The sequence below is a fragment of the Alligator sinensis genome, unplaced genomic scaffold, assembly GCF_000455745.1.
Source record: "Alligator sinensis unplaced genomic scaffold, ASM45574v1 scaffold809_1, whole genome shotgun sequence".
Taxonomy (NCBI): Eukaryota; Metazoa; Chordata; order Crocodylia; family Alligatoridae; genus Alligator; species Alligator sinensis.
Genome location: NW_005841956.1, coordinates 3,224,423 through 3,247,984, shown reverse-complemented (window position 1 = coordinate 3,247,984; position 23,562 = coordinate 3,224,423). Strand labels below are relative to the sequence as shown.

The 23,562-nt window shown below is 45.2% G+C and overlaps 1 protein-coding gene across 1 annotated transcript; it reads left to right on the top strand.

Moving 5' to 3' along the window:
• Nucleotides 1–3,151: 3,151 nt before the first annotated feature.
• On the top strand, nucleotides 3,152–14,333 carry LOC102374472 (adrenodoxin-like). Its single transcript, XM_006020508.3, has 4 exons — nucleotides 3,152–3,399; nucleotides 12,377–12,501; nucleotides 13,158–13,287; nucleotides 13,616–14,333. The coding sequence occupies exons 1-4, from the start codon at nucleotides 3,230–3,232 to the stop codon at nucleotides 13,734–13,736; spliced, it is 546 nt and encodes a 181-aa protein (XP_006020570.1). The 5' UTR covers nucleotides 3,152–3,229; the 3' UTR covers nucleotides 13,737–14,333.
• Nucleotides 14,334–23,562: the final 9,229 nt, after the last annotated feature.

Genomic DNA, 23,562 nt, shown 5'->3' with positions numbered 1-23,562 from the left:
AAAAAACGGCAGGGAGGAAGCACTGTGCCACCACAGTGGCAGCTGTGTGAACAAGGAGGATTCTACCTTGAGGGACGTGCCGTCTACATAACACTTGTTGGTGAGGGTAGTTTTCACAAACTATTACACAAATAATTTAAAACAAGAAATTTTAATGTAGGGAACTCTATGCTCTCATCTCCCCTGCTGTCACCTATGACATATAGGATGTTCTTGATGCTTCGGGTATTGTGCCTTGAGGTTTTGCGTGAAGGTTTCAAGCGATGATGAGAAGGATTGTATGAATGCAGGGCACTGGACTCTGACCCTGGCAGTACCCCTGTGAATGACTGAGAGCCCCTTCCATGGTGGGCTTTGTCCATCTCTAACATTCATTATCGTGCAGATTTATAAACCGAGTTCACTGGGTATGGACTGTGTGTCTGTGTTTACTCCCCTTAACACTTCTTTCCTGACCAATTCAATGGACATATAGCAACTACCTCACTGTGGGAAGCACAGACTCCTTTGCTAATCCCTGTAATGACTAGATCAGGTTACCACTGTACCTGTACCTTGACATTCCCCACTTGCTATCAGAAAATGTGCTGGGCTACACAAATTCTAATAAGGGAGTTTTGCAGCAGAGTTAACAGTTTTGCAGTGGCTGCTGAAAAGACCTGACTGGTTCACAGACACTTCTGGATGAACTCGGCGTATGTTATAATCTTCTTTGTTTGGTTGCACGTTATGATTCAGTGCATAGCACCTCCAAGCAGAGCTGGCCTTAGGGGTGGGCAATGTGAGCAACCTCTCAGGGCACCATGGTCAGGGGGGCACCACACATGCAGCTACATGTGAGCAGCCCATGCTCACAGCAGAGCTCTCACCCCTCCCCACCCCAGAGGATCCCTGGCCCAGGCAGGCAGAGTGGTGCCCGATCCAGCCTGCCCTCCACCCCCAGCTGCTGCTCAGGAGGAGCCAGGCCGGGCAGTGCAGGTGGCAGCAGCAGTGCCTGCCTGCCCACCCACCTGCCTGGCACACCATGCCACTTGGCTTCCTTGCCAAGTTGCATCCAGTACCAATGCCCGCCTGCCTCTGCCTGCAGCGATGCTGCTGGGGGGAGAGGGGGCATGGGTACGGGGAGGGGCTACCAAAATACAAGTTCCTCAGGGCACCAGTTTGCCTAAGGCCAGCTCTGCTTCCAGGTGACACGTGGTTGTTCTGATCTGCATTAAATCGCACCGTGTATAAAACATAGGATTAAGCACCATCTTATTGCCTTCCACAGATAAAAAACTGAAAGGTTTTAGCAGTGAAGGGCTTGATGTCCCTTTTGCTTGTGCTGGTCTCTCCCAGCTAACCCCTGACTTAGGTCAGTGTGGGGGAGAAGAGAAGCACATTCAGTGCCCGGGCTGGCAAGGGTCTGGAGCTGCAAGGTCTGTGGGGAACTCTTCTGGCTGCTGTGTGCATTACATGCCATGTAATGGAGACATGGTGTTTGAGGGGAAGCTTGGGGAATTGAGAGAGCCAGTGACTCCTTCGGAGGGCTCTGTAGCTAAGGAGTCCATGCAACTTGTTCTGGTGCTGGCATTTCTGTTGTGTTTAAGTTCTTTGGTTCATCGTTTCTGGACCAGAAGTGGAGCATCCTTTTCCTCTCCTTACCTCTTTGCATCTTTTCCTATAAAGACAGTGATGCAGACCTTGCTGTCAATGGGAGCCCAGCCTGATAAAGGATGAAGAGGAAATCAAATAATCCTGGGAGTGTCTCACTGATGCTATGAGTACATCAGGGGGTGGGCAGGTACCTTTCGAGATAAGAATTTTCCTGAGATCAAAGGAGGGAGCCGATTTTTGCTCCTAATCCTGGATATCATTCCCTGAACACTTCATATCACCTTCATTTAACCTTAAAAGAGTAATTGAAAAAATGCCAATGGTGCATTTTAATTACATCTACTTGGAAATTCTCATCAACACCTTTTTTGGACAGGTAATTGGATATTTGGACTAAGTCTACTTTTCCTGGAAAGGTATTTACCTTCCACAGATATTTTCCAGTGTTATGTTAGAAGCTAAAACTCCAAGGACCAAAAGCCTTTCAGCTGAAAATGAGATTTTTGAATGGTTGAAATTTTTTTGCTGTTCAAAATGTGAGCACCCGGAGACATTTTCTGACAAGGTAGGGTTTTCATGCTGTAACTTTTCTCCCACCAACGGGTTGAGTGATGGTTTATTACCAGTTTTTTTAAACAAATGGGAACCTAGAGAATTCCATTTTCAAAGGTTATCAGTAATGTTGGTAATTAATACATCATTTTGTCAATAAACCTGATTAAAACGAATGTTATTAAAAACTGGACAGTTATTTGAATATATATATTTTAGGAATAATTCAGTTTCCATAAGAACTATTAAAAAAAAATCATGACAATTCTGGATTTGTATCACCTTGGGAGCTGCGGATCACTTCTAGGTCAGGGGTAAGGCAGAGGGCAGGCTCAGTAAGTATTGCTGCTCTCAGAACTGTATTTGCTTGCAGGATAAACTGAGCATTTCAATCTCTAGGGTTATCATTACTACTAAATTCCATGTTAATTGGAAGGACTTGCATCAATTTGTGCTTCTATAGCATTTTTCAGCTCTGGATTTCAGAACATTTATTGACTGAGTCTAGCCCCCTTTTCCTCCCCCTCCCAGTGAGGTAGAAAGCTGAGCCCCAGAGGGGCAATGTGGTTTACCTATATTTACAAAGTGCCTGAGTTGAGTATACAACCCAAGGCTCCTTGCCCACTGCTCTAACCATCTGGACACGGTCTCCTCTTGAAGAAGCAAATAGAAGCCTGGAATAAAAATGTCCTCATCGACTATCCCGCCCTGCAGGTCAGAATATGTACTGGAGCTGGGGACAGCAAGGGATATGGTGATGTGCTGGGTTGCTCAAGTGAGAGAGACACTTGGAAGGAACAGTGAAGTGTGTCCATCTAGGCTCCAGACTTGCTCAGGTGGGTGCAGACTGTGCTCATTGCTGCTGATTCACTGGCTTCCCCTGACTGAGGAACAAAACTATCACAAGTGGGTTGGTCTGCGGGGAGATCCCAGCAACACTCCCTCCCACCACTCCCCACCCCCCCCATCCCAGGAGGCTGTCCTAGATTTTTCCCTTTCCCTCAGCTCTACTTATACCTCAGAAGCCGGGCAGCTTTGCAACAAGGAAGAGTCTGAAGAGACAAAGCAAGACTTAGCTAACATGATAACTTGGCGTGTCCCCAGGCTATTCCGACCCTTGCTAAATGGACTTAACATAGGCAAAGCTCAGCCCTGCAAAGTAGCTGAGCACAGCCAGGCACCTGCCACACTGCAGCCAGAGCGAAGCTTCAGCTCCACGCACCGGCTTCATGATGTCCCAGGGGACCCCAGGTAAGTGGAAGGCAAAACTCCACCTCACTGCTGACAAAACAGCCTTTCAGGAAGGGCTAGTCATGGGCTTCTAGCTCAGCCTGCTGAGATGCAGGGGGTAGGGAAAAGACCCACAGGGAGATATGAGGAAATGATTAGCGAGAGAGTCTGCAGCGAACTGTGTGTGATCTGCTAGCTGAGGTGACAACAGCTGCAGGACTGTGTGGTCTGTGTGGGATGTCTGGGCCAGATGTGTAGTTAGGGTATAGTTCCTGCTATATGGACTCTTGCTACCTTTGTGGTGCTGTAAAGGGGAGAGCAGGGAGTTGGGTTTGAATGGGGGAAGTGTAAATATTGGGGGGATGAGTCCAACACATTCTGCTGGAAGCTCACGCCATTGGACTGGAGTGAGGGTATGTTCGCACAACAGCCCCAACAGGGACTGTGGTGCAGTGCACATGAGCTACCTTCAAATGAGCAAGCTTGAGTCCCAGTCACACAGGCCATGTGAGCATGGAGCTTGGCAGGTGTTGCAGGCTGCGTTGAGTTGTGTGCTGCCGCAGCTCCACTGCTGTTGGTTTGTGACCTACTGAGCGTAATGGTACCCTGCGTACCAGACTTCATGCGACTGTCATCTCAGTCAGAGGCGCTGAGTTCCTTTCCTCATTTTCAGTGCGAGTTTAGTGCCTGCTTGGCAGCACTGGAGAATGAAAACCTCCTTTTATTTATAGACAATGGATGGCCAACTTCCCTCTTCCTCTTCTCTTGCCAATGTGCATAACTCTGAGCTACAAGGTAAGGGCAACTCACTCTTTGTGGTCCAGTTCTGGTTATTTATTTATACTGCAGTAGAGACCCCAGTGGAGATGAAGGCTCCATTGTGCTACCTTTTGTACAAACACAGCAACTCTCCCAAGACAAGCCATGCAAAGAGTGAAAGGGGAAAGAGAGGCACAGAGGCCATGTCCAGATGTGTGCAGATGTTTGGTTCCTTAGGGACAACTAACAAGGGTACACCTTGTGCTGCTGCTAGTTGTCCTCAGGGAACACCCATACCACGCATGCTCTGGTGCGTGGCAGGTTACCTTGGGTGGGGTAGGGGAGGCTGGGGCTAGCACACAGTTTCTGGCCCCAGCCGCCTTACCTGGGGTCCTTACCCCTTGTCACTCCTGCAGCTGGGAGCCTGGCCAGCTGCTGGAGTGTGGCTCTGGCCGGCTGGGCTCTGGTTTTGGGCTCCCCATGCACTGCCCCACTTTTTTTCTATGCCCTTTTTTTTGACCTGGGGATGTTGCCAGGGTCACCCAGGAAGGCAGAGAAAACCTCATCTCCTGAGTCCCACCAAACTGGGTTGCCCCAGTTATTTCTTGACCCCTCAGTAGAGACCCCCAACCAAGTAGCTAATTCACACAAAGGTGGTGTCTTGTGATGTGGAGACTTGGGGTTTTTTGTAAAGTCTGGGGCCCATTTTCCAGTTCCCTTAATTTTACATTAGCCCGTGGGGGGTTTAGATTTTGGCAGCTTGGAGAAAGACAAGATTGCATAGTGTGTCTTAAAAGTTTCAGATAGTGCTCTTCATTAAGCTTCTTTTTTGGAGTTGGTAGTGGGTTTTGAGAAACAGAAAACATCTCCTTGTGGTTTTATTCCTTTCCTTTAAGGATATGTCCTACCCATAGCCTCACTCCACAGCTACGTGAGGCAGTGACACATGAGATCAAATTCTGGCCTTGCTCTTTACACCCAGCTCGTGAGGGAGAGAACACAGCAGAGGCTACAGTGCCACCAGGCTTTGGGTGGAGGCCAGCAGCTCACATCATGTTTGAATGATACTCACCCTCTGAGAGCTGAGCAGGAGGTGGTGTTGAAACAAGTGACTGCTCTCTCTATGCAGGAACTAAGTCCTCAGGGCAAATAGACCTGTTCCATAATTAATAGCAGGAGCTGTTATACTACTGAAGTACAAATAGGAACAAATGTTAACTGTTTTTTCCTTCAACTTTTTCATAGATGTTCTTACCATTTACTTAAATTTCCTGCGTATCTTCAAGACTGCTCAGTCTTTCTATTAATGGTTCTCAGCATTTTCAGACTCAAGGCACCCTTTATTAGACTTAACACACCCCTTGGAAAATAACAGCTTTTAGTTTTCACCAATTTTTCACTGCAGAAAAATAATATAGCAATTCTTCAGTCCCAAAAAACTCATGGACCACAACAGGTTAGAATGGTTTTGACACTATGGATTCCTATTTGAAATCTCTGGGTTTATGTAGTGAATCATGTTTGCACACCTAACAGCTAACATTGCATGGCAACCTCTGGCAGCCTTGAAACGATCTCAAGGCACCCCAGGCTGTCATGGCATCCTGGTTGAGAATCCCAGCTTTATATCTTCTGAAGGAATCCTTCTTCCAGTTGGCTGGAGTTTCTCTTTAACCAGCCAGGGGGCTACAGTTAAGCATCCTGTGTTGCACATTTATACTCAGGCTGGAGGCACTGTAGAGCCAGAAGGAAGAAGCTTCGGACAGGGATCCCTATTCATGTCTCCAGTACTACACTATGAACCTTTTGTGTTTCTAAGGCAGGGGAGCTCTTTGTGTGGAAGAACTTTAAGAACCCATCAGGACTGGGCATTTTAGAGAGGCCCCCAGTTTCAGGCAGGGTTGTCTTTTAATAAGAAGTAAAAGCTGGGGGAAAGCCCATGGACCTCTGCCCAACTGTACAAGGTAAAAACCTTTTCCCTCTGTTCTATGCAGAATCCAGGCCCATAGCCAGATTCCAGAAATCATTTGGAGATTACAGGGAACAGCAAACACGTCCTTGGCTTAACTGCTTAAAAATGTGTGTTAAAGCAGATGCAAGTGGACTAGGGAAGATTAGATGCTGTGAATCAAAACTCATTTCTCTCTATTAGAAAAGGACCTCAGAGATCACTCTACCTCACTGTAGTTTGCCCACTAAACCCAAACACTTATTTTTTACAGAAGCAAAGAACAAATGAACCTGGAGGAGGATTGCGGGATTTCACTGGGTCCATGTCTTTGGATGATTTTGGAAGTGTTGAGCCAAGTTCTGCAAGTCTTCCTTGCAATAGTTAGTAAAAACATTGCCGTGATCTAGGACCTTCCAAACACAGTCCTTTGTGCAATAATCTTGCCATCTACGGTGAAGCGGGCAGGTCAAGAGAGAGGATAACAGCACATAATAAGTATATAATGCAGCTGCATCGTGACTAGGGTGGCCATCATAGAGGACAGCCAGGTTGTCCTCTATTGATACGAAACCAGACACCTTTATGTTCTCTATTTTTCTCTTGAAGAGAAAAATACTACTATTTCCCTTCTCTTGAAGAGAAAAATGGAGGACATAAAGGCATCAGGTTTTGTAGCAATAGAGGACAGAGTAGCAGAAATCTGGAATGCCCTCTATGATTGGCCACCCTCACTGTGACTGCAAGCAACACAGAAGAAACAAGAGTGTTAAATATGAGCAGGGGAGGAACCTTGTCAACTTGCTTATGATGCTCATATCAACAGAAGGGACTGTGCCAGAAAAGGGATGGGGTGATGGTGAAGCTGAAAAAAGGGGGAACAAGGTTGCAAATACTAGCTGAGTCGAGGGGGCCACGGAGGTGGGAGACAAAGAGACTGAGGTAAGAAGTGATTTCTGTGTGAGCAAGGGGTGAAGAATCAAATGCAGAGGGCTACTGTGTGGCTGAGGTCTACTTCAAGTCTTTCCCTCCAGTTCTGATGGGAACACTTTTATCTGAGAGTCAAGGAAAGGATAACTCTTTTATCTGTTTCCCTTAAGGAAAGGATAATGTGTTCAGGATAATTTGGAAGAAAAGCATGTTCCTTTGGGTAAAAGAAGGGGAATGTATAGATCTTTCTAACAAATGTGATATGGGTTGGGCTGTAGTCCACTAGAAAGCTTATGACACACTGAGAAAAAAGTGCCCAGCCAACTAAATGGAAAACATAATAGATCCCTTTATCTGACCTTAGAGAAAGGAGCTGTACTGATAAGCCTGTTCAGTGGGGTTTGGAACAGTCACTATCAATTGTTTTTCTGTTTAATTGGCTTATTGCTTACAAAATTCTTTTCAGAAACACTTTTTAAGGCAACACTCTCTTGCATATGACCTTATAAAATGCTAATAAAAAATTAGAGGAGTATTCTCCCCTAGTTTTCTGTTTTACAAAGTCTGAGATTTCCTGTAAGGATCAACCATTTTGGATAGCTCAAGTTTTGAGATACACAGCTTGAAGCATCTGGAAAAGACTTTCAGAAAGTGCTGTGTATCTGCTCTCTGTGAATCGGGCCCATTTAAAGTGTCTCAATCTGGGCACCGAAAATCACTCTAGAAAATCCTGATTATAGATTTTGTTTGGGAGCAAAGGCTGTTTTACCAAACATAACAGAGATTCTGCCAGGATTTGAAACCGAAGATTTGAATTTTCTTTTAGCTAACTGTTCCCAGCAGTGCTGGGATCTAAATACAGTAGCCCTGAGAGTGAAACTGATGGTAATAGAACATGAAACTGAGCAGTCTAGTTCTACTATCCAAATTGTATGAGATGACTAAAATAGACAGCTTAAATACGGTAGTTTTTAAAGAGCTGATGATCAGGATTTGGAAGTTTCTACTGTTGCAGGTTATAGATGGAATCCATGTGACCAGATGTCAAGTAAAAAGACACCAGTCAATTTAGAGAGAAATTGTGGCAGTGGTGCAATGTTGATTACTGCTACTTATCTCAGAGTATAGATCAGATAAAATGCAATAATGGTGATTGCCTCACAGGAGCAGGGGTAAATTCATCAGCCAGCTTGGCACAAGAGATATGTCTACCCTCTTCCTATAGAGGCATTTTCTCAGGTGTATTTTCTTACCACCTCCTGCAACATTGATCTGGGTTCATGCATTTTAACAAGATGTATATATCTGACATCTTCTATCTTTTATAATTGAGAGTATGAGAGGGTAATGAGTAATGATTAACCTTGGTGCTTTTGCTCTTCTCTATTTCAGCACCCCCTGTTAAAAGCAAATCAATGGGAGTCTCTGTATGCCAGGAAGAATTGATTTTCAGATCAGGTTTTCCTGAGATTGAATAGATTGAAAAGCTCTGAGAGCTGTTGCTTCTGCTTTTTCAGAGATCCTACCTAATTAACTATTCTCACTCTGCTTGCTTCAGCTTTCCAAGATAATGTGTATCATAAACTAATCAAAATGTAGTATAATATCCTTCTGTGCAGCTGTACTGGAAACCTCAAAGGGCTTGGTATAATTTAGGGTGTTTGATTTTTGCCTGCTTGCACTTGGGGGGCATATTGGTCAGAGGTCAGTAGACAATGCTATACCTTCCCAATGCATGGGGCATCATCAGATATTTCCTTGTGCCTTGGGTTTCTGGGAATGTGGCCTTGTGCTGATTTGTACTCGCATTAACTAAGCATCTCACTGCTAGAAACCGTGTTGCTTCCTTCAGCCTTGTATAAGAGGGAAGTCAAGGGACTGCAGACTTGGCCTGTTCCCTCTGCTAAACAAACTCCATTCTCAAGGTTGCAAATTCTTTTTCCTGTGCCAGAAATGGAAACAAGCAAGGCCACCTGGCTTCATCATCACCACTCAAGAATGCATCTGAGGCTGTGAATGGGGTGATATACCTTTCCAGAGTGACTGGAGAGCAACCTAGAAGCTAAACATGGAACACATGGGGGAAGGTTGACCAAACTGCTTTGAGCCCACAGGACTTTGGGTGAGCTCCTCATTCAGAAACAGCATGCACAAGGGTGTCACTATAGGCAGTCCCCCATATTTTAAAAGGCTCTGAGAACTGATTTACATGTAGCCCGGGATAATGATGGTTTCAATTTGGCTGTGCAGTGGTTGATGGGAAATTAATTGGTGGGTCTCTTATTGGAAAGATGTCTCTAGTACAAACGTCACCGATGGCCTTATTTGACTCTTTTATCTTTTCTGGCAGAGAGAACAAGGACTGAATGGGATATGGGAGCTGTTTCTTCCCTCTCCTCCTTAGCAGTGTCCCTGTCCTTTAGCTTAGTGGTGAGTGATACAGATAGAAAACTGTTCCGTGGCTAACTAAAGGATTTAGATCTCCAGGGGGGTCAAGCCAAACCATGTATTGCCTTCAACAAAAATGATTTAACTTCCCATGTATTCTCTACCTCTCACCTGGACAATACATCGTGTCCTGGTTTAGGAGCCCTGGTGTGTAAAGTTTCTGATGCTTTATTTGAGCAGCCTGTGAAAGTCAAAGCATTCAGCAGCTAGTACATTTCCCTTGTACTCATTACTGGTCCACTGGACTGGACTAAAGTTCTCTTGGGGGCAGGCATCCTGGATGCCCAGTACTTTCTGCTTCTGTTCTGGCCAGAATCCCAATGCAAACTGTTCTTTTTCTATTGGTTATGGTAGTATTTTGCTTCACAGTGGGGTGAAAACTGCAGGGGTGGTGGCCCCTGCTGAGGCCACAAAGCCTGCCAAGTTTCAAGGAGATCGGTGCAGGGGTTTGGGGGGGAACTGCACCTCAGCTGTGGACAAGCAAAACTCGTGACATGGGTGACACTGCGTGTGTTAAGGCACAGCGGGGTGACAGCTGCAGGGATGGTGGCCCCTGCTGTGACCATGAAGCCTTCCAGCTGTTGAGGAGATCGGTGCAGGGGTCTGGGTTCTGGGGCCCTGCACCTCCAGCTGCTGGCAGACAAAACTGTCTGTCTCGGGGCGGGGAGGGGAGACACTACTGCAGGCCTGGCTGCTAAGCTACTGTGTTACCAGTTACCAATCAATCATGATTCACTCAGGGACCAGCTCAATACACAGTTGCTAGCTAATGTAACCAGTTAATTAGCAATGACTAACACCTACAAAACCACAGAGTAAGGAGAGGCAACAATCAACTGCCCCAAGACAGAGACGGTCAGCAGCACAAGCACCCATGTCACGAGTTTTGCCTGCCAGCAGCTAGGGGTGCAGGGCCCCAGAACTCCCCTGCACCGATCTCCTCGACAGCTGGCAGGCTTTGTGGCCTGGGCAGGGGCTATCAATCTCTGCAGCTTTCACTCTGCTGCGCCTTAGCACACACAAGGTCACCCATGTCATGAGTTTTGACAGCTTGAGGTGCATTTCCCCCTAAACCCATGTCATGACTTTTGCTTGTCCACAGCTTGAGGTGCAGTTCCCCCTAAACCCCTGAACTTATCTCCTTGAAACTTGGCAGACTTTCTGGTTTCACCAGGAGCTACCACATCTGCAGTTTTCACCCCCCTGTGTTGTAACACATACATATGACATGAGTTTTGCTTTCAAGAATGTGGAGTACATTTCCCCCCAAACTCCTGCACTGATCATCTTGAAACTTGGCAGGCTTCATGCTCCTAGCAGAGGCTACCATCCCTGCAAATGTAATTCAAAGAAGACAAAAAACAACAAAGTTATATATATTTCATTTATTCCCATTATATCCTATGGCTGGATCTCGGAGGCGGCTCTGAAGCTTCGGAGCCACTTCATCTGGATCAAAGCGGGAACCCAGTCTGGAGCTCCGGATTGGATCCCTGGCATCTGAAGAGGCTGGAACCGAAGCTGGATTGAATAGCTGCCTACCCGCAGAAGCCTACTGAATGAGCTGCACAGCCTGGAGACTCAAAGTCTGGCTCTTCTATTGCTGTTGGAATACATATCACAATGCACCAGCTATCAAATAGTGAATATGACCCTGGCATGTTTTAGGAGCTCCAAAATTGATGAAGATTTACCTGGGAAACACACATGTGTATCAAAGCACCTCTGAATACTCCTGCCTTGGAACAGCTTGAAGGTCACAAGCATATGTTTTGGAGTTGCCTGCTGTTACAGACACCTCTTTTACTTCATGGCCTGATGCCTAGAGCTCTCTGTGGCATCCCATTGTGTCACTTTTGAAGAGTTCCTTATCTATACCAAGTTCTTCTTATTTCTCTACTGGGCCTCTCTGTAGGAATCTGAGTAGGTCAAATGTGTGCAAAGGAGCATGGGTAGTTTAACATCCAAGAGAGGTCTGTTTCTATCTTCAAAGCAACCACAGCAGAGGCAGCTCCCAATGAATCCACCCCAGGTTTTATACAGTGCCTGCTGGGTTTTATTGCTCTTGTTATAAGAAGTTATGGGCAACCTGTATAGCTGGTTTCTGATAGACATTCTTGCAAAAATGGGTCTCAAGTTCCACTTAGGTTTCCAGACAGATTAGGCACATTCAATAGTATTGGCCATTCTTCCTCTTCACCTAGAGTTTCTTAGGGCTAACTTCAGCCTTAGTGAAATTGGGTGCAACTTCCCTTCAGAAGAGTGAAAGCTGCATCCCCTTTACGCTAAGGCTGAATTTGGTTCCTGATGCCTTATACTAAGTCTCCCAGTGACTTAGGACATGACAGAAGGGCGGGTTCAGCATGCATTTCAGGTTGAATGAACAAAGAATGGAAATGGAGCATTAGCAAAACATCCCCCTGGGAAAACAAGAAAGGAAGCAAATGACAAAAGCCCTTGTTGTACAGTCTTAATCTGATCCCGAGCTGCTTTGCTGTGTAGTACCCACACCTTGGTAGAGACAGGATTAACCCACAGTGAGCTACCACCCCTCCAGTAACAGCTGTAGTCAGCCAGTCCCATGAGTTGAAATCAGTGATGCTCTCCATTTGCAGGTGTGCTGGCTGCAGGTACAGGATGCCTATGATCACCCATCCTTAACTTGAACTTCTGTTGATAGGAAATGCTGAGGAATGGGGGCAAATTTGGGTCAGTTGCAAATGGAAAGATCCTACTTTGCTCCTCCTGACTGTGAACCAGACCCACACTACACACCATCTACAGCATGGCTCTACAGAACTCTGTCTCTCTATGCAGGCTTCTCACATGATGACTATTTTGGATGATGCCAACAGTTGCCTCAGACGTGGAGGTGCCTCAACCTTGTTTGAACTCCTGTAATTTCTTTTACAGCTCTGCAGAGAGAGTGACAGTGCATTTTATAAACCGGGATGGAGAGAAACTCACAGCCATAGCCAAAGAAGGAGAAAGCTTGCTGGATGTGGTAGTGAATCAAAACTTGGGCATTGATGGCTTTGGTAGGTGCAATGCAGCAATAACATCCACCCTTGGGCTCTTACACAAATGTAGAATAACCAATAGGCAGCTGGGACTGTAAGGGCATCTTTACACATGCTCCAGGGTGGGGTGCACCCAGCCACAGACCAGGGTTCTGAGTGTAATGATGAAATAGGATTTCTCTTGCTCTTTTGGTTGTCATCTGTTTTAAAATGTATCCACCTGGGGGCTAGGAGTGCATCTATATACCCGAAAAGCAACTAGCTTTTCTGCCCCACAATCCTTACAGAGGATGAACATGTTGAGTGCAGCATGGGTTTCATACGGTTTCATACTCTTGGTTTATTTAAAAGGCCAGAATGGCAGTGTCTTTGCAAGCTCATCAGAGCTGACACCCCAATAGCCAGTATTAATAGAACTAGTTCTTTATTTGAATGTATGACACATCTATAATTGAAGTAATGCATCAACTCTGAAACCTCTCAGGGGATCCTCTCAGGTACGAGGCACTAGGTTGTCAGCAAGTGTTCATCAGGATAACTCCTTGGCTTCCTCTAGAATCTCTCCTGACCCACTAGACCTGGGTATAGATAGGACCTCTTCTTCCCATGGTTCCTTACAAGCATCTGCCTCATTCTCTTGCCTGTCTTTGATGTACCATGCTCTTTACCTGCAGGTGCATGTGAAGGGACATTAGCTTGCTCCACTTGTCACCTCATCTTTGAGAGGGATGTCTTCCAGAAGCTGGATGCCATCTCAGATGAGGAACTGGATATGCTGGACCTGGCCTATGGGCTCAGTGACACGTAAGCATTCCTGTCTGTTGGAGCCGGCACTCAGAAACGTACCTGATTTGTGCTCTGGAATGGGAAAGTTCTGTTTAGCTCATCATAGTTCTGTCTTAGTTCTCTCTCTTTATAAAGATAGGACACTTGCCATTTGGTGGGTGTGATTTATTTTCTTTGAGTGGGTGTTTAGAGAGTTTTCTCTGTGAAAAGTACAGTCTCTGTCCACCAGCAGCTGGCCTGTTGTATGAACTCTAGGGATATATAGAAGGGAATGGACATTACCAGTGGGTTCTGAGGATGTTAGTCTTCGCTACATGAAATTCAGTCTATGATGTCTGCTTTTCAGATCTCGCCTTGGGTGTCAGGTGTGTGTTAAGAAGTCAATGGATGGTCTGACTGTCCAGGTCCCCATGGAGGTATCTGACCTCAGGAGGCAGATGGAAGTGGGAAAGCAAAGTAAACAGTAACCAGCGTTGGCACCTGCATTAAGGTCTTTGATTTAGGCTTGGTGGTGGAGATGATGTTTGCTGCTTTTCTCTTTTTAAGTGTGTTATATTTCATTAACTAATTTTTCATTCATGCATGTAGAACTTGATTCAGCATTGATCCCTGTTCAGCAAAGCTCTTACTTAAACACTGCTTAACATTAGGAATTTAAGCACATGCTTAGAGTTATATAATTATATACAGAATACAGATGGAATCAAGCATGTGCTTAAATGTTTTGCTGAACTGGGGCTGCAGCAAACATCCACTCCACAGATGATTCTCATCCTTGAAAGTTAAGGATATGCCACTTGCAGTCAAGGTTGGGAATTTTTCTGAGTTGACTATTTAACTGTAGAGTGTTTTCCCAACTTGAAGAGGTATGACTGTGCGCTGATTGTCTTGATGAAACAGTTTGTTAGTTTGATTAATAGCAATGTATCAATAACCTTTAAGATTCTGTTATTTTATAAATAAGTTGAACAATTTTTCCATAAACATGCAGTTATGCACTAATGTTACTAATTTCTCCAAATATCAGTTGCTTTCCTGATTACTGTAGCACCACTTATCTTGAAATAAAAGTCTAAATATCAGGTTTCTAGCCCAATGACATTTATTTTTCTGGTATCAAAGAAGTAGTTGAGACCACAATAGGATTATTTTTGGGGCATAAATATGCAGTTGTCTTATCCATTTAACTTGTCACCCTCATTGGATTCTCCCTTGATGTTCGAGTGCGATTTCTAAACTAGCTGTCTTAGCTAGCCACACAGTTCAGTCTGTAACCCATTTTTTCTCATGCAAAATCCTGCTGTGGGATTTTTACAGATACCTTTCTCAGTAAAATGGATTTTGTTGAAAATGCACAATCCCTGCCTTTAGCCAGCCGTCTCAACATAAACCCACCCTGTGTTAAGCTGTTTAGGAACACCGTAACATATTCATCCTCAATAGCTGATAAAAGGACCTATTTTCTTCCACAGTGTGGTATTTGATTGTGGAAGTGACTTTTGCAGGGCTTCTCTGGGGTCAAGAATTTAGCATTACTAAAAGAGAACCTGGCTGGACATGTCAATGAAAAAAGTGTTGTGATGGGGGATAAAAATTCCTGCTTCGGGTTAGAGACCTAGTAATTACAATTAGAGATTAAGATGAAACACAGTTGATGGGCAGGGCAGTGTGTGTCTCATCTGCCAACTGCATGGTTTCTTGCTCTTTCCTGCAAAGTGTGTTGTGTTCGATATCTGCAAATAAAGCTGCTTCTCCCCCACTCTGCACAGTTAATCAAGCTTCACACCTGCAACCTAATCCCACAGAGTTCGTTTCAGATGCTTACTCCAGCCAAACCAGTTTAAATGTCTCAACTTTTGGAGGCTGTATGAGAAACAGGCTGGGGAACTTGTAGGCCTAGATGAGAAATACATTAAAAATAGCCTTTCTTACCCTGAACTGCAAGGTTTGGCCTTGAAACCAGAGGCACTTGTGGGAGGTAATAGAACAAAAAAGTTAGACAAGCTTTTCAGATTCTCAAATAAGGTCTCTGACTGATCTAATTTTAAATGAGCTGATGTTCCCATTCATCCTGTCTATATTAAGACAATTTGGTCTCTCAGCTAGCTATTTTCATCTCTCATATGCCTCGTTCTTGCCCTGCATTCATAAAGATTACACTGTTCATAGAAACGTACTATGCCAACTAGGAGTGGGGAAGGGGGAAGGGTCTTTTATGCAGCAACTTTTTTACAGAGATGATGTCCACAGGGGGATTTTTTGTGTACTTATGTTAATGGTAAAACAGCCTATTTAACCAAAATGTTTCATGTGCTGATGATTTCTAGACTTTGAATCAAGTTAAACACCACTAAGGAGAATACTGCTAATAATAGTCCTTTTGGTTTTACTCAGTTTGTTTTTTGCACTTTGCTGCCCAGCGAGGGAGGGAAGTACTACTGTTTTACAGATGGGAAACGGATGCAAACAGAGGGTATTTTAAGGTCAACTTTAGCCGGCTTTACTAGTGGCTGGTCCTTTTTGGTGCCTCAATTTGAGTGGCCAATCTGAGAAATCCTAAAAGGGCCTCATTATTTAAAATAACAGGTTTTCAGCATTTTCTGAAAATTGGGACTGTTTGCGGGCATCTTAAACACTGAGGTACCCAAATGATCAGTAACTTTTCAAGGGCTTTGTGCCCTGAAGTTAGGCACCCTGATTAAAATGGACTGACTCTTAGATTTGTTGAGCCCTCCTTCCCCACTCCCTAACTCCTACTGAGCCTGCTGGACTTCTCGCAGGTGTGCTTTTGCCCATGGAGAATAAATAAGAAGTTGTTGTGAGAGTTTAAGGAGGCTTAAGAACATCTGGGACTTCTGCTACTGTCATATCAAAACTATGAGGCTGGGGTAGTTAGAGCGGTCACCACAATTCAGCTGAGGCTAGCTATCCATTAGTAGTATCTGAAGGCAGTTCAACCCCTTTCTTGTAGCAGCCTCTAGAAATGCAGAAATGGAGTCCACTGAGAAGAAACCACAGCTTGTTCCTTCCCTCTGCACTCACACAATCCCTTCTGTGCTTGCCTAGAGAAACCCACACTGCTCAACGGTGTCACCTTCATTAGTCCTTGAGGAGCCTGGGGAGTAAGTAGCAACAATAGGAGGATATGCTGGGGAACAGAGCATTCATTTTATGAGAGAGCTGTAATGTGCCCACTGCTATAACTTCCATGCTGCTCTTAGCTATGGAGGATGTATTTATTATTTTAGTACCACAAAACAACTAATACTTGGTTTACGTAATGCAGCCTTTTACCTCATACCTCTTACTTTAGCCGGCAGGTAGAGTTGGTTTGTGCGAGTCCTAGGAAGTGAGTGAGTTTTTCATCTCATGGTCACAGCAAGGGTAGAAGGATATGTGGGAGAGTGAATTTCTGCTTGTGGGATGGATCTTTTTGCGTTTTTCCTGATTTTTTTGCCAGATGTGAGTATGATCATCATTTCATAGATCCCTGGTGCCTAATATTCCAGAACAACAACCATTTTTTTGTATTCTTTATTTTGATCAATTCCTTCCCTGCTAGGGGCCTACAATAATAATGTTCTTAACTATGATTGTTAGCACAGTGCCTTAGAAATACCAGTAGTAGATTAGATTGGAGTTGTTAGATTAATGAGCCGGCTGCAAATTACACTGGGCAGTTTTGAAACAGGCATCCAGATGATCAAATGAAAATTGGCCTAAAACAAATGGTTTGCTAAAAGGTTGAGTTTCTGCTTCTGTGAGACCTCGATTTCTGTTTTTGTGTTGGCTTTGCTAAACTAAAGCTGAACTGGCAAGCTTTGCTGAAACCAGAACAAAAGCACCAACTTGATCCACAGGGCAATTGGTCAGGGTCGTTACACATTGGCTGGAATTGCTCGAGCAACACTGGGGAAAGCCGGTCCACGCAGCTGAGAAGATACAGTCTAAGTACAATAGTGTGAAGAATTGTCACTCCTCTAGGCTTCCACTGGGCACAAGAGGGAGCTCTTGACACAGCAGTAGCTTCTCAAATGTAGACAAAGGAAGAGAATGCAACTTGAATTCCTGTTTCTTCTGCTTTTCCAGCCCCCTTTACCAACCTTCTCCACTTACAGTCTTCTCTCCAATTTGCAAACGGGGTTCATAACACTTGACTCAAATCACCTGCCCAGGTCAGAAGATTTTTACAGGGCACCAGTCTGTTTAGTTCAGCTAGGAGTAATGCTGAAGTGAGCCCCTCTGAATTTGGTGGAATATCACCATGGGGCTTTTAGGTGGCGTATGACGCAGGATGGGTGCTTGCGGCCTTCCAAAGCCCACTTCAGACACTGTTGATTTATGTTGCTTGGCCCACAGGGCAGCATGCAACCATCAGTACAAAACTACAGCTAGGAGAGGCAGGGTATGGAGTTTGGAGCCATTGTGCTGCATTGGGCTTACCTACTTACTCTGCCTAACACATGTAGGTAAGATTCCAGCCAGATACCTGGAAGTTCCCAGGTTTATTTGGAATCACGGGAGCGCAATGCAGCATCAAGGCTTCAAGTGATCTCACTGAACTACCGGCTTGCTATTGCAGGTCTAGGAGCCGATGCGAAGCAGCCCCTCGCAGTGTTATACCATAGGACCTCCACCTGATTAAATTTCTCTTTCATCTTGGGCTCTGCTGCATACAGTCAGGAAGAGCTGGGCCAGAACAAACCAATGGAGGTATTTTGTATATTGTGAGCCCCTCACACTGGTCAGCGTTTATATCTTTTGTCCCCACCCTCAGCTGTCCTTTGTGGCGGGAAGTGGTATAAACGAAGTTCAACTCACAGACTAAGTGCCAAAAATTAAGATGGAATGGGTCATAACCAGAGCAAAGATGTTACAGCTCCAGGGAGTTAAGAGCTTCAATACTAGAGAAAGGCCTAACCAAACCTTGGGCGATTTCATGCAGGTGATTTCCAACCTAATACTCCTCTCTCCCCTGTGCTATGACTTTCCCCTGCTAGAAGCCTGGCTCATTGCAGCTCCACGCTCAGTGCTCACCTACTTGTGACTTCAAAGCAAGGCTGCAAGGTGCTGCTGAAAGCTGTCAGCACCCCATCCCTAGATCCAGACGTGAGGCAACATACCCAGAGGGAGATCAGCTGAGCACTTAGCTGCTGGCTGGAGAGCCTAAGTGACTGTCACATTGCCCTTCAGAACATGTCTACCTTTCCAGGAAAAGGTTCCTGGGGTGAGCAGTCTGTTTCTTTGATATGCAGGTAGTAAAAATAAATGACATTCCCTGTTAGCCACTGTACCCCTTGGCTGGTGCACAGTGCATCAGAGATTTCCCCTACTCCCATGGAAAGAGGCCTCCTAATGAGGATGAGATAAAATCTTAAACAGTGCTATCCTGGGAGAGTGGCTTCCCTGGGTTTTTTTAAAGAAATCGGAGATGCAGTCAAAAATGCTGGGAGAGAAAGCAGTAGCTGACCCCTTGGTACTAGAGTGGTTCCAGTCAGTCTGGAGGACGTGGCAGCAAAATATGCAAAGTATGAATGAGTTACACCTGAAGTACGAGTCACTGCCTGTCTGAGGCTACTGAGGTGGGCTGGTATGTCCTGGATCCACTGTGGATCAAGTCACACTTCCTGCATGACTTCTACACAACTTGCCTTCCTGAGCATCCTGTGAGGCCTTTCGGCATGTGTCATGCCAGCTTTGAATACAATTGAGTCCTCCTTTTGTGATTTCAGGAGGGCAGGGACTTGCTGTTGCATATGACTATTTTCTCTGGTGAAGGAACGTTGGCCTTTCTAGTGGAGGGAGTCAGGCCTACCTACCTATACCCGGTTCCTCTTTTTGTGAGAGGGCCATACTAGGCTGAGGAGCTCTGCAAAAGTTGTCAAGCTACTACTCCTCAAAATGTTTCTCACTCTGTTTCTTTCCTGTCCTGACATTTTTCGGCTTGCCAAATCCTAGCATTACCAATGTTTTAAGCATTCTCCGGTCCTTTTGCACCAAAGAAAAACAAATAGCACAAAAAGGCCTTTATATTGTCATAGGCCAGGTGCGAACCACCACAGCTCCATAGAAGGATGCTGATTTACACCCACTCCGGAGATGGCCCTGAATTTGAGTGCTGTTTGTTTATTCCTAGGAGGGACAAACAGCTTCCTTAGATCTCGAGTGAGTCAGACAATAACAGTAACTACAGCAGGTAGTGTTATCTGCCACTGGGTGGTCCACATATGGTGGCCAACTTAAGAATGATGGAACCAGTTTCACTCTATGCACACATTCACTTCAGCTGGGATTGAGAGGCTATGCTACTCTACTGTTGTAAAAGAGCAAAAGGAAGAGCTCTGTCTTGGGAGAAAAGTTCAAAGGAGCTGAGCTATGGGGCTTGTTTTAATAGTTCAGGCCCGGGACTTCTGCTGGGAGCTTTGGTGGTTGAATGTCAGTTCTAGCAATGACTTTCTCTGTGGTCTTAGCCAATTAGTTTCATCTCCCTGCCTTGGTGTCTCTCTCCATAAATGTGGATATAATAACAGCAATATTTTTCTCAAGGATTAATTAGCTAATGTCTGTAAAACATTTTGAAGATGAAAAGCCCTGTCTGTGTAAGTGCTGAGTATGATTAAGCTTGCCTCAGCTGGAAGATATCAAAGCTGGTTCAATTATTGCAGAGATAAAGCACTTTCAAAATCTCCAGTGTGGAAGTCATTTTCATAGACACAAATGTAGGTTATAATAATATTTTGATGCAGCTTTAAACATAAGTTCCAGAGATCCTTCCTTTTATCCTAATCTTGACTTGTCAGCTGCCATGTACTGTACTATTTTTTCCAAGCATTTCTGCACTGACAGGAGCTAAAATGGTCTCAGATGCAAATTGTGTGGTGTGCTTGTCTGAATACAGGCATTGGATGGCATGGTAGTCTGCTGCTGGGTATTTCTTATCAGGGACTGACAGAAGAGAATTGCTCTCACAAGAATTTAAGTCAGAATTAATATTCTGGTCCCCACCAAGTGCCAATTTATATTTGCTGCCTTGAAGCTCCTCAGATTAGAAGTGGCAGGTTGGGGTTATCAGCCCAGCAGTAGCAGAGGCTGCTGTAGGTTTGTGTTTTGATCACGTGTTCATTTACAGAATTACAAATTCACTGCCTGTATTTTACATATACATAATTAAGTTCCCGTTGAAGCCAAGGGAAAGACTTCCAGTAACTTCAGTGGGCATGACATTGGGCCTGGGTCAGCATTTATCTCTGGATTTCTGAAAAAGCAGACATTGGAGTAGAAATGACCATCACCAGATTCTTCAGTGCAGATTCACTAATTCACAAGCAAAAAAAGCATCGTGCTGTTTTACTTCTGGTGCTTTCCACTTCCTACAGATCGGAAAGCCATTTCTTACAACTTCATTTTGTTTTCCACTGGAGATGGAAGTTGTCTTTGAGGGAGCTCTCAAAGCTTGGGGTTCAGTTAAAAGAAATAAATGTACTGTGGGGCTGTATGCAGTGTTCCAGTAAAATTCAGGTGATTGTTGGGGTAAACAACCAGAATTCGAGAAATCTGTGGAAATCTATATCCAGGTAATAGACTATCTTGTTAGCTACAAATAAAAATGACCCATGGAAGAAAGAACTTGGATGAGGAAGCATCAAGGACACCGCATGTGATCAGAACTCAGTGCACTCACAGTGATTAGACATTAGTGAAGAGCAGTTTGTGCCACTCTTTCTTTCATGCCCCTAGGGCTCTCCAGTGGGTGCGGGTCACCAGAAGATTGTGGAAGATGCCAGCACAGGTGCCACAATCACATGTACAGAGGAAAGCAGAGGCTTTCCAAACTTCTTCAGTTGAATTGGTTGCCTGTGGTGACCACACTCTCTGCAGTTAGCTTTGGAGTCAAGGAAACATTGTTCTAGCATAGAAATTTCAGGACATGTTTGCTTGATGCAGCATAGACAGTCCAGGGTACTCATGGTTGGGGCCATAAGATGTCCTTCTTTCCTTTCTCATGTCCTTGTGACGAGATATTTAGTGGAACTCATAAATTCATTGGAATCTGATGTGGCCGCGCTGTGAGCACTTCTGCTATGGCCTTGAATTCTTGACCTCTGGGCTTCCAGCCACTTGCCCCAGTGTCCACACCACTGGCCATAAAATTGTGGATATAAGAACCACTTCATGCTTCTGGCTTCCCATTAATCTCCCATCACAGCACATTGGATGATCAATGGCTGATGGAAAGAACAGTAAGTGCTTGCAAGCACGGCCAGTATTCATTGGGCTGTCGCGGCTGGAAACTAATGTTAAGGGAGTTTTGGGAAGTGAACACACATACATCATAGTGACCCACAGCAGGAGGAGGAGAATGAGGTGCTAGCATTAGGTGAGGAATGAGTTGGTGCTAATGTGAATCACCCTGATGGGTCAGTGTGTTCCCTAGTTTCGAGAGTTCCTTGAAATGATGACCAAAACCAGCTTGTCCACTGGACAAGTAGTCAAGGGGGCTTTGTGACCAGGCTTAATGGGAATGATAGCAAAATGCTGACTAGAGCAGTTGTTTGATGGCTGCTTCACACAGCTCCCTGTGGGACCAGCCTTGTGAACTGCAACGTGCCTCTGACCTTTCTGAACCTCAAGGAATTGGCAGAAGATCATGTATGGCTGGGAGCAGGGTGGGAGGGAGGAGAGGAGAGAGGATTTGTTGCCTTAACTCAGTGTGGGTAATTTCTGGATAAGCAACAAATACAGGATTGTTTTCTTAGGCTCAAAAAGGAAAGCAGTGTGGGACCTGCAGGGAAAGCGAGTTCTTATGCTGAAAGTGTTTGTTTGCTTGAAAGCAGCCCAATGAGGCAGGGTCTCTGCAGTCCTAAATTAAATGAGGTCCCTCCACTAGAAAATACATTTTTCTGTCAGTTTTCACACTTCTAAAGATATCACCTGAGCTCTGCAGTCCTCCCCAGTGCCTCCAGCTGTAATAGCCCATGGGCAAAGGGATGTATATCCCCTCCACCCTCCTTTTTTCTGTTAGTACTGATATATGGTAAGCTGCTCCTACCCAGCTGTGCTCTGATATGTAGAGGTAGAAAAGAGGTTAAGACACCAGAGCTAAAGGGGAAATGCCTGCTATACACACGTTCACCAATCGCCCTCACCTCTGCTGAATGCTTTCCTTACTCCAGCCACAGAAGTTCACAGACAATAAAGTGACCCTGGGTCCAGCTGTTGGTTCTTGCCAGGGTTAAGATGAGTGACCCAGCCTGATCTTTGTACCCATCACCATCAAGGTGTCCCCTGAGATCCACCTGCCTCCGCTATCTGTGGCTAGGGCAGCTAATGCTCTTGTTGCATGAGAAGGTAAAACTGATGAAGTTCAGAAGGTTTGCAGTATTGAAGGAAGTCATGTAACCACTCACTCCAAAGTTTCAAACTACTTGCAAAAAACTTACCATTACGGTAATACTGCAGCTGTCATTGGGAGCTGTGTCCACTGCAGTGGCAGCACATGATGGGAGGTGTGGGGAGGTCGCAGGTGGAGGGTACATGGGGGAGGGTGGGAAGACAGGAGGGTAAATGGGTGGGTTGGGGAGGACATACACTATAGGTGGTGGGGGGGGGAAGAATTAAGGCAGGGGGTAGAAAATTAAGGGATTATTGGCCTTCCCCATTTTAAAATAATAATTGGTCTGAGTGGACCCGTCCCGACCTGAACTGCATGCTGTAAGGGAGGAGAGGGGAGTGAAGGAGGGTAAAAAAAGAACACACAGAGGCACCTACTGGCTAAAGGCTGGAACACAGCACCCCCTTGTGGCGAAGGGGATTAATTAGAAGTCTTTGGAGTCTCTGGCTATTTGCATGAATAAATCCACAGTTGGAGCGGCGTAACTGGAGAGCACCGCAAATTAACACATTTCCAAATAGTGTTAGTTTAAGGTGCTAAATGGACTTTAGAGCGGCAGGAAATCCTGGGTTGTGCAAACACAAATGCAGTTGTGTCGATGTAAACAGGAGATCATTTCATCTACGCATGCCCCTAGAATTGGGGCATGTGTAGATGTAGGGCATACTACACATGGTATCGACCTGGAAGGGTGTGGGCAGTGGGGTCCCACAGGGCTCGGTCCTTGGACCGATACTCTTTAATGTCTTCATCAGCGACTTGGACGAGGGAGTGAATTGTACTCTGTCCAAGTTTGCAGATGACACAAAGCTATGGGGAGAAGTGGACACGCCGGAGGGCAGGGAACAGCTGCAAGCAGATCTGGACAGGTTGGACAAGTGGGCAGAAAACAACAGAATGCA

Bases quoted from the DNA above. Each gene is read 5' to 3' on its own strand.
- LOC102374472 (XM_006020508.3), top strand. From the start codon at position 3,230: ATGATAACTTGGCGTGTCCCCAGGCTATTCCGACCCTTGCTAAATGGA. The intron at 12,502-13,157 runs GTAGGTGCAATG...CTTTACCTGCAG, and splicing joins CTTGGGCATTGATGGCTTTG to GTGCATGTGAAGGGACATTA. The intron at 13,288-13,615 runs GTAAGCATTCCT...TCTGCTTTTCAG, and splicing joins GCCTATGGGCTCAGTGACAC to ATCTCGCCTTGGGTGTCAGG.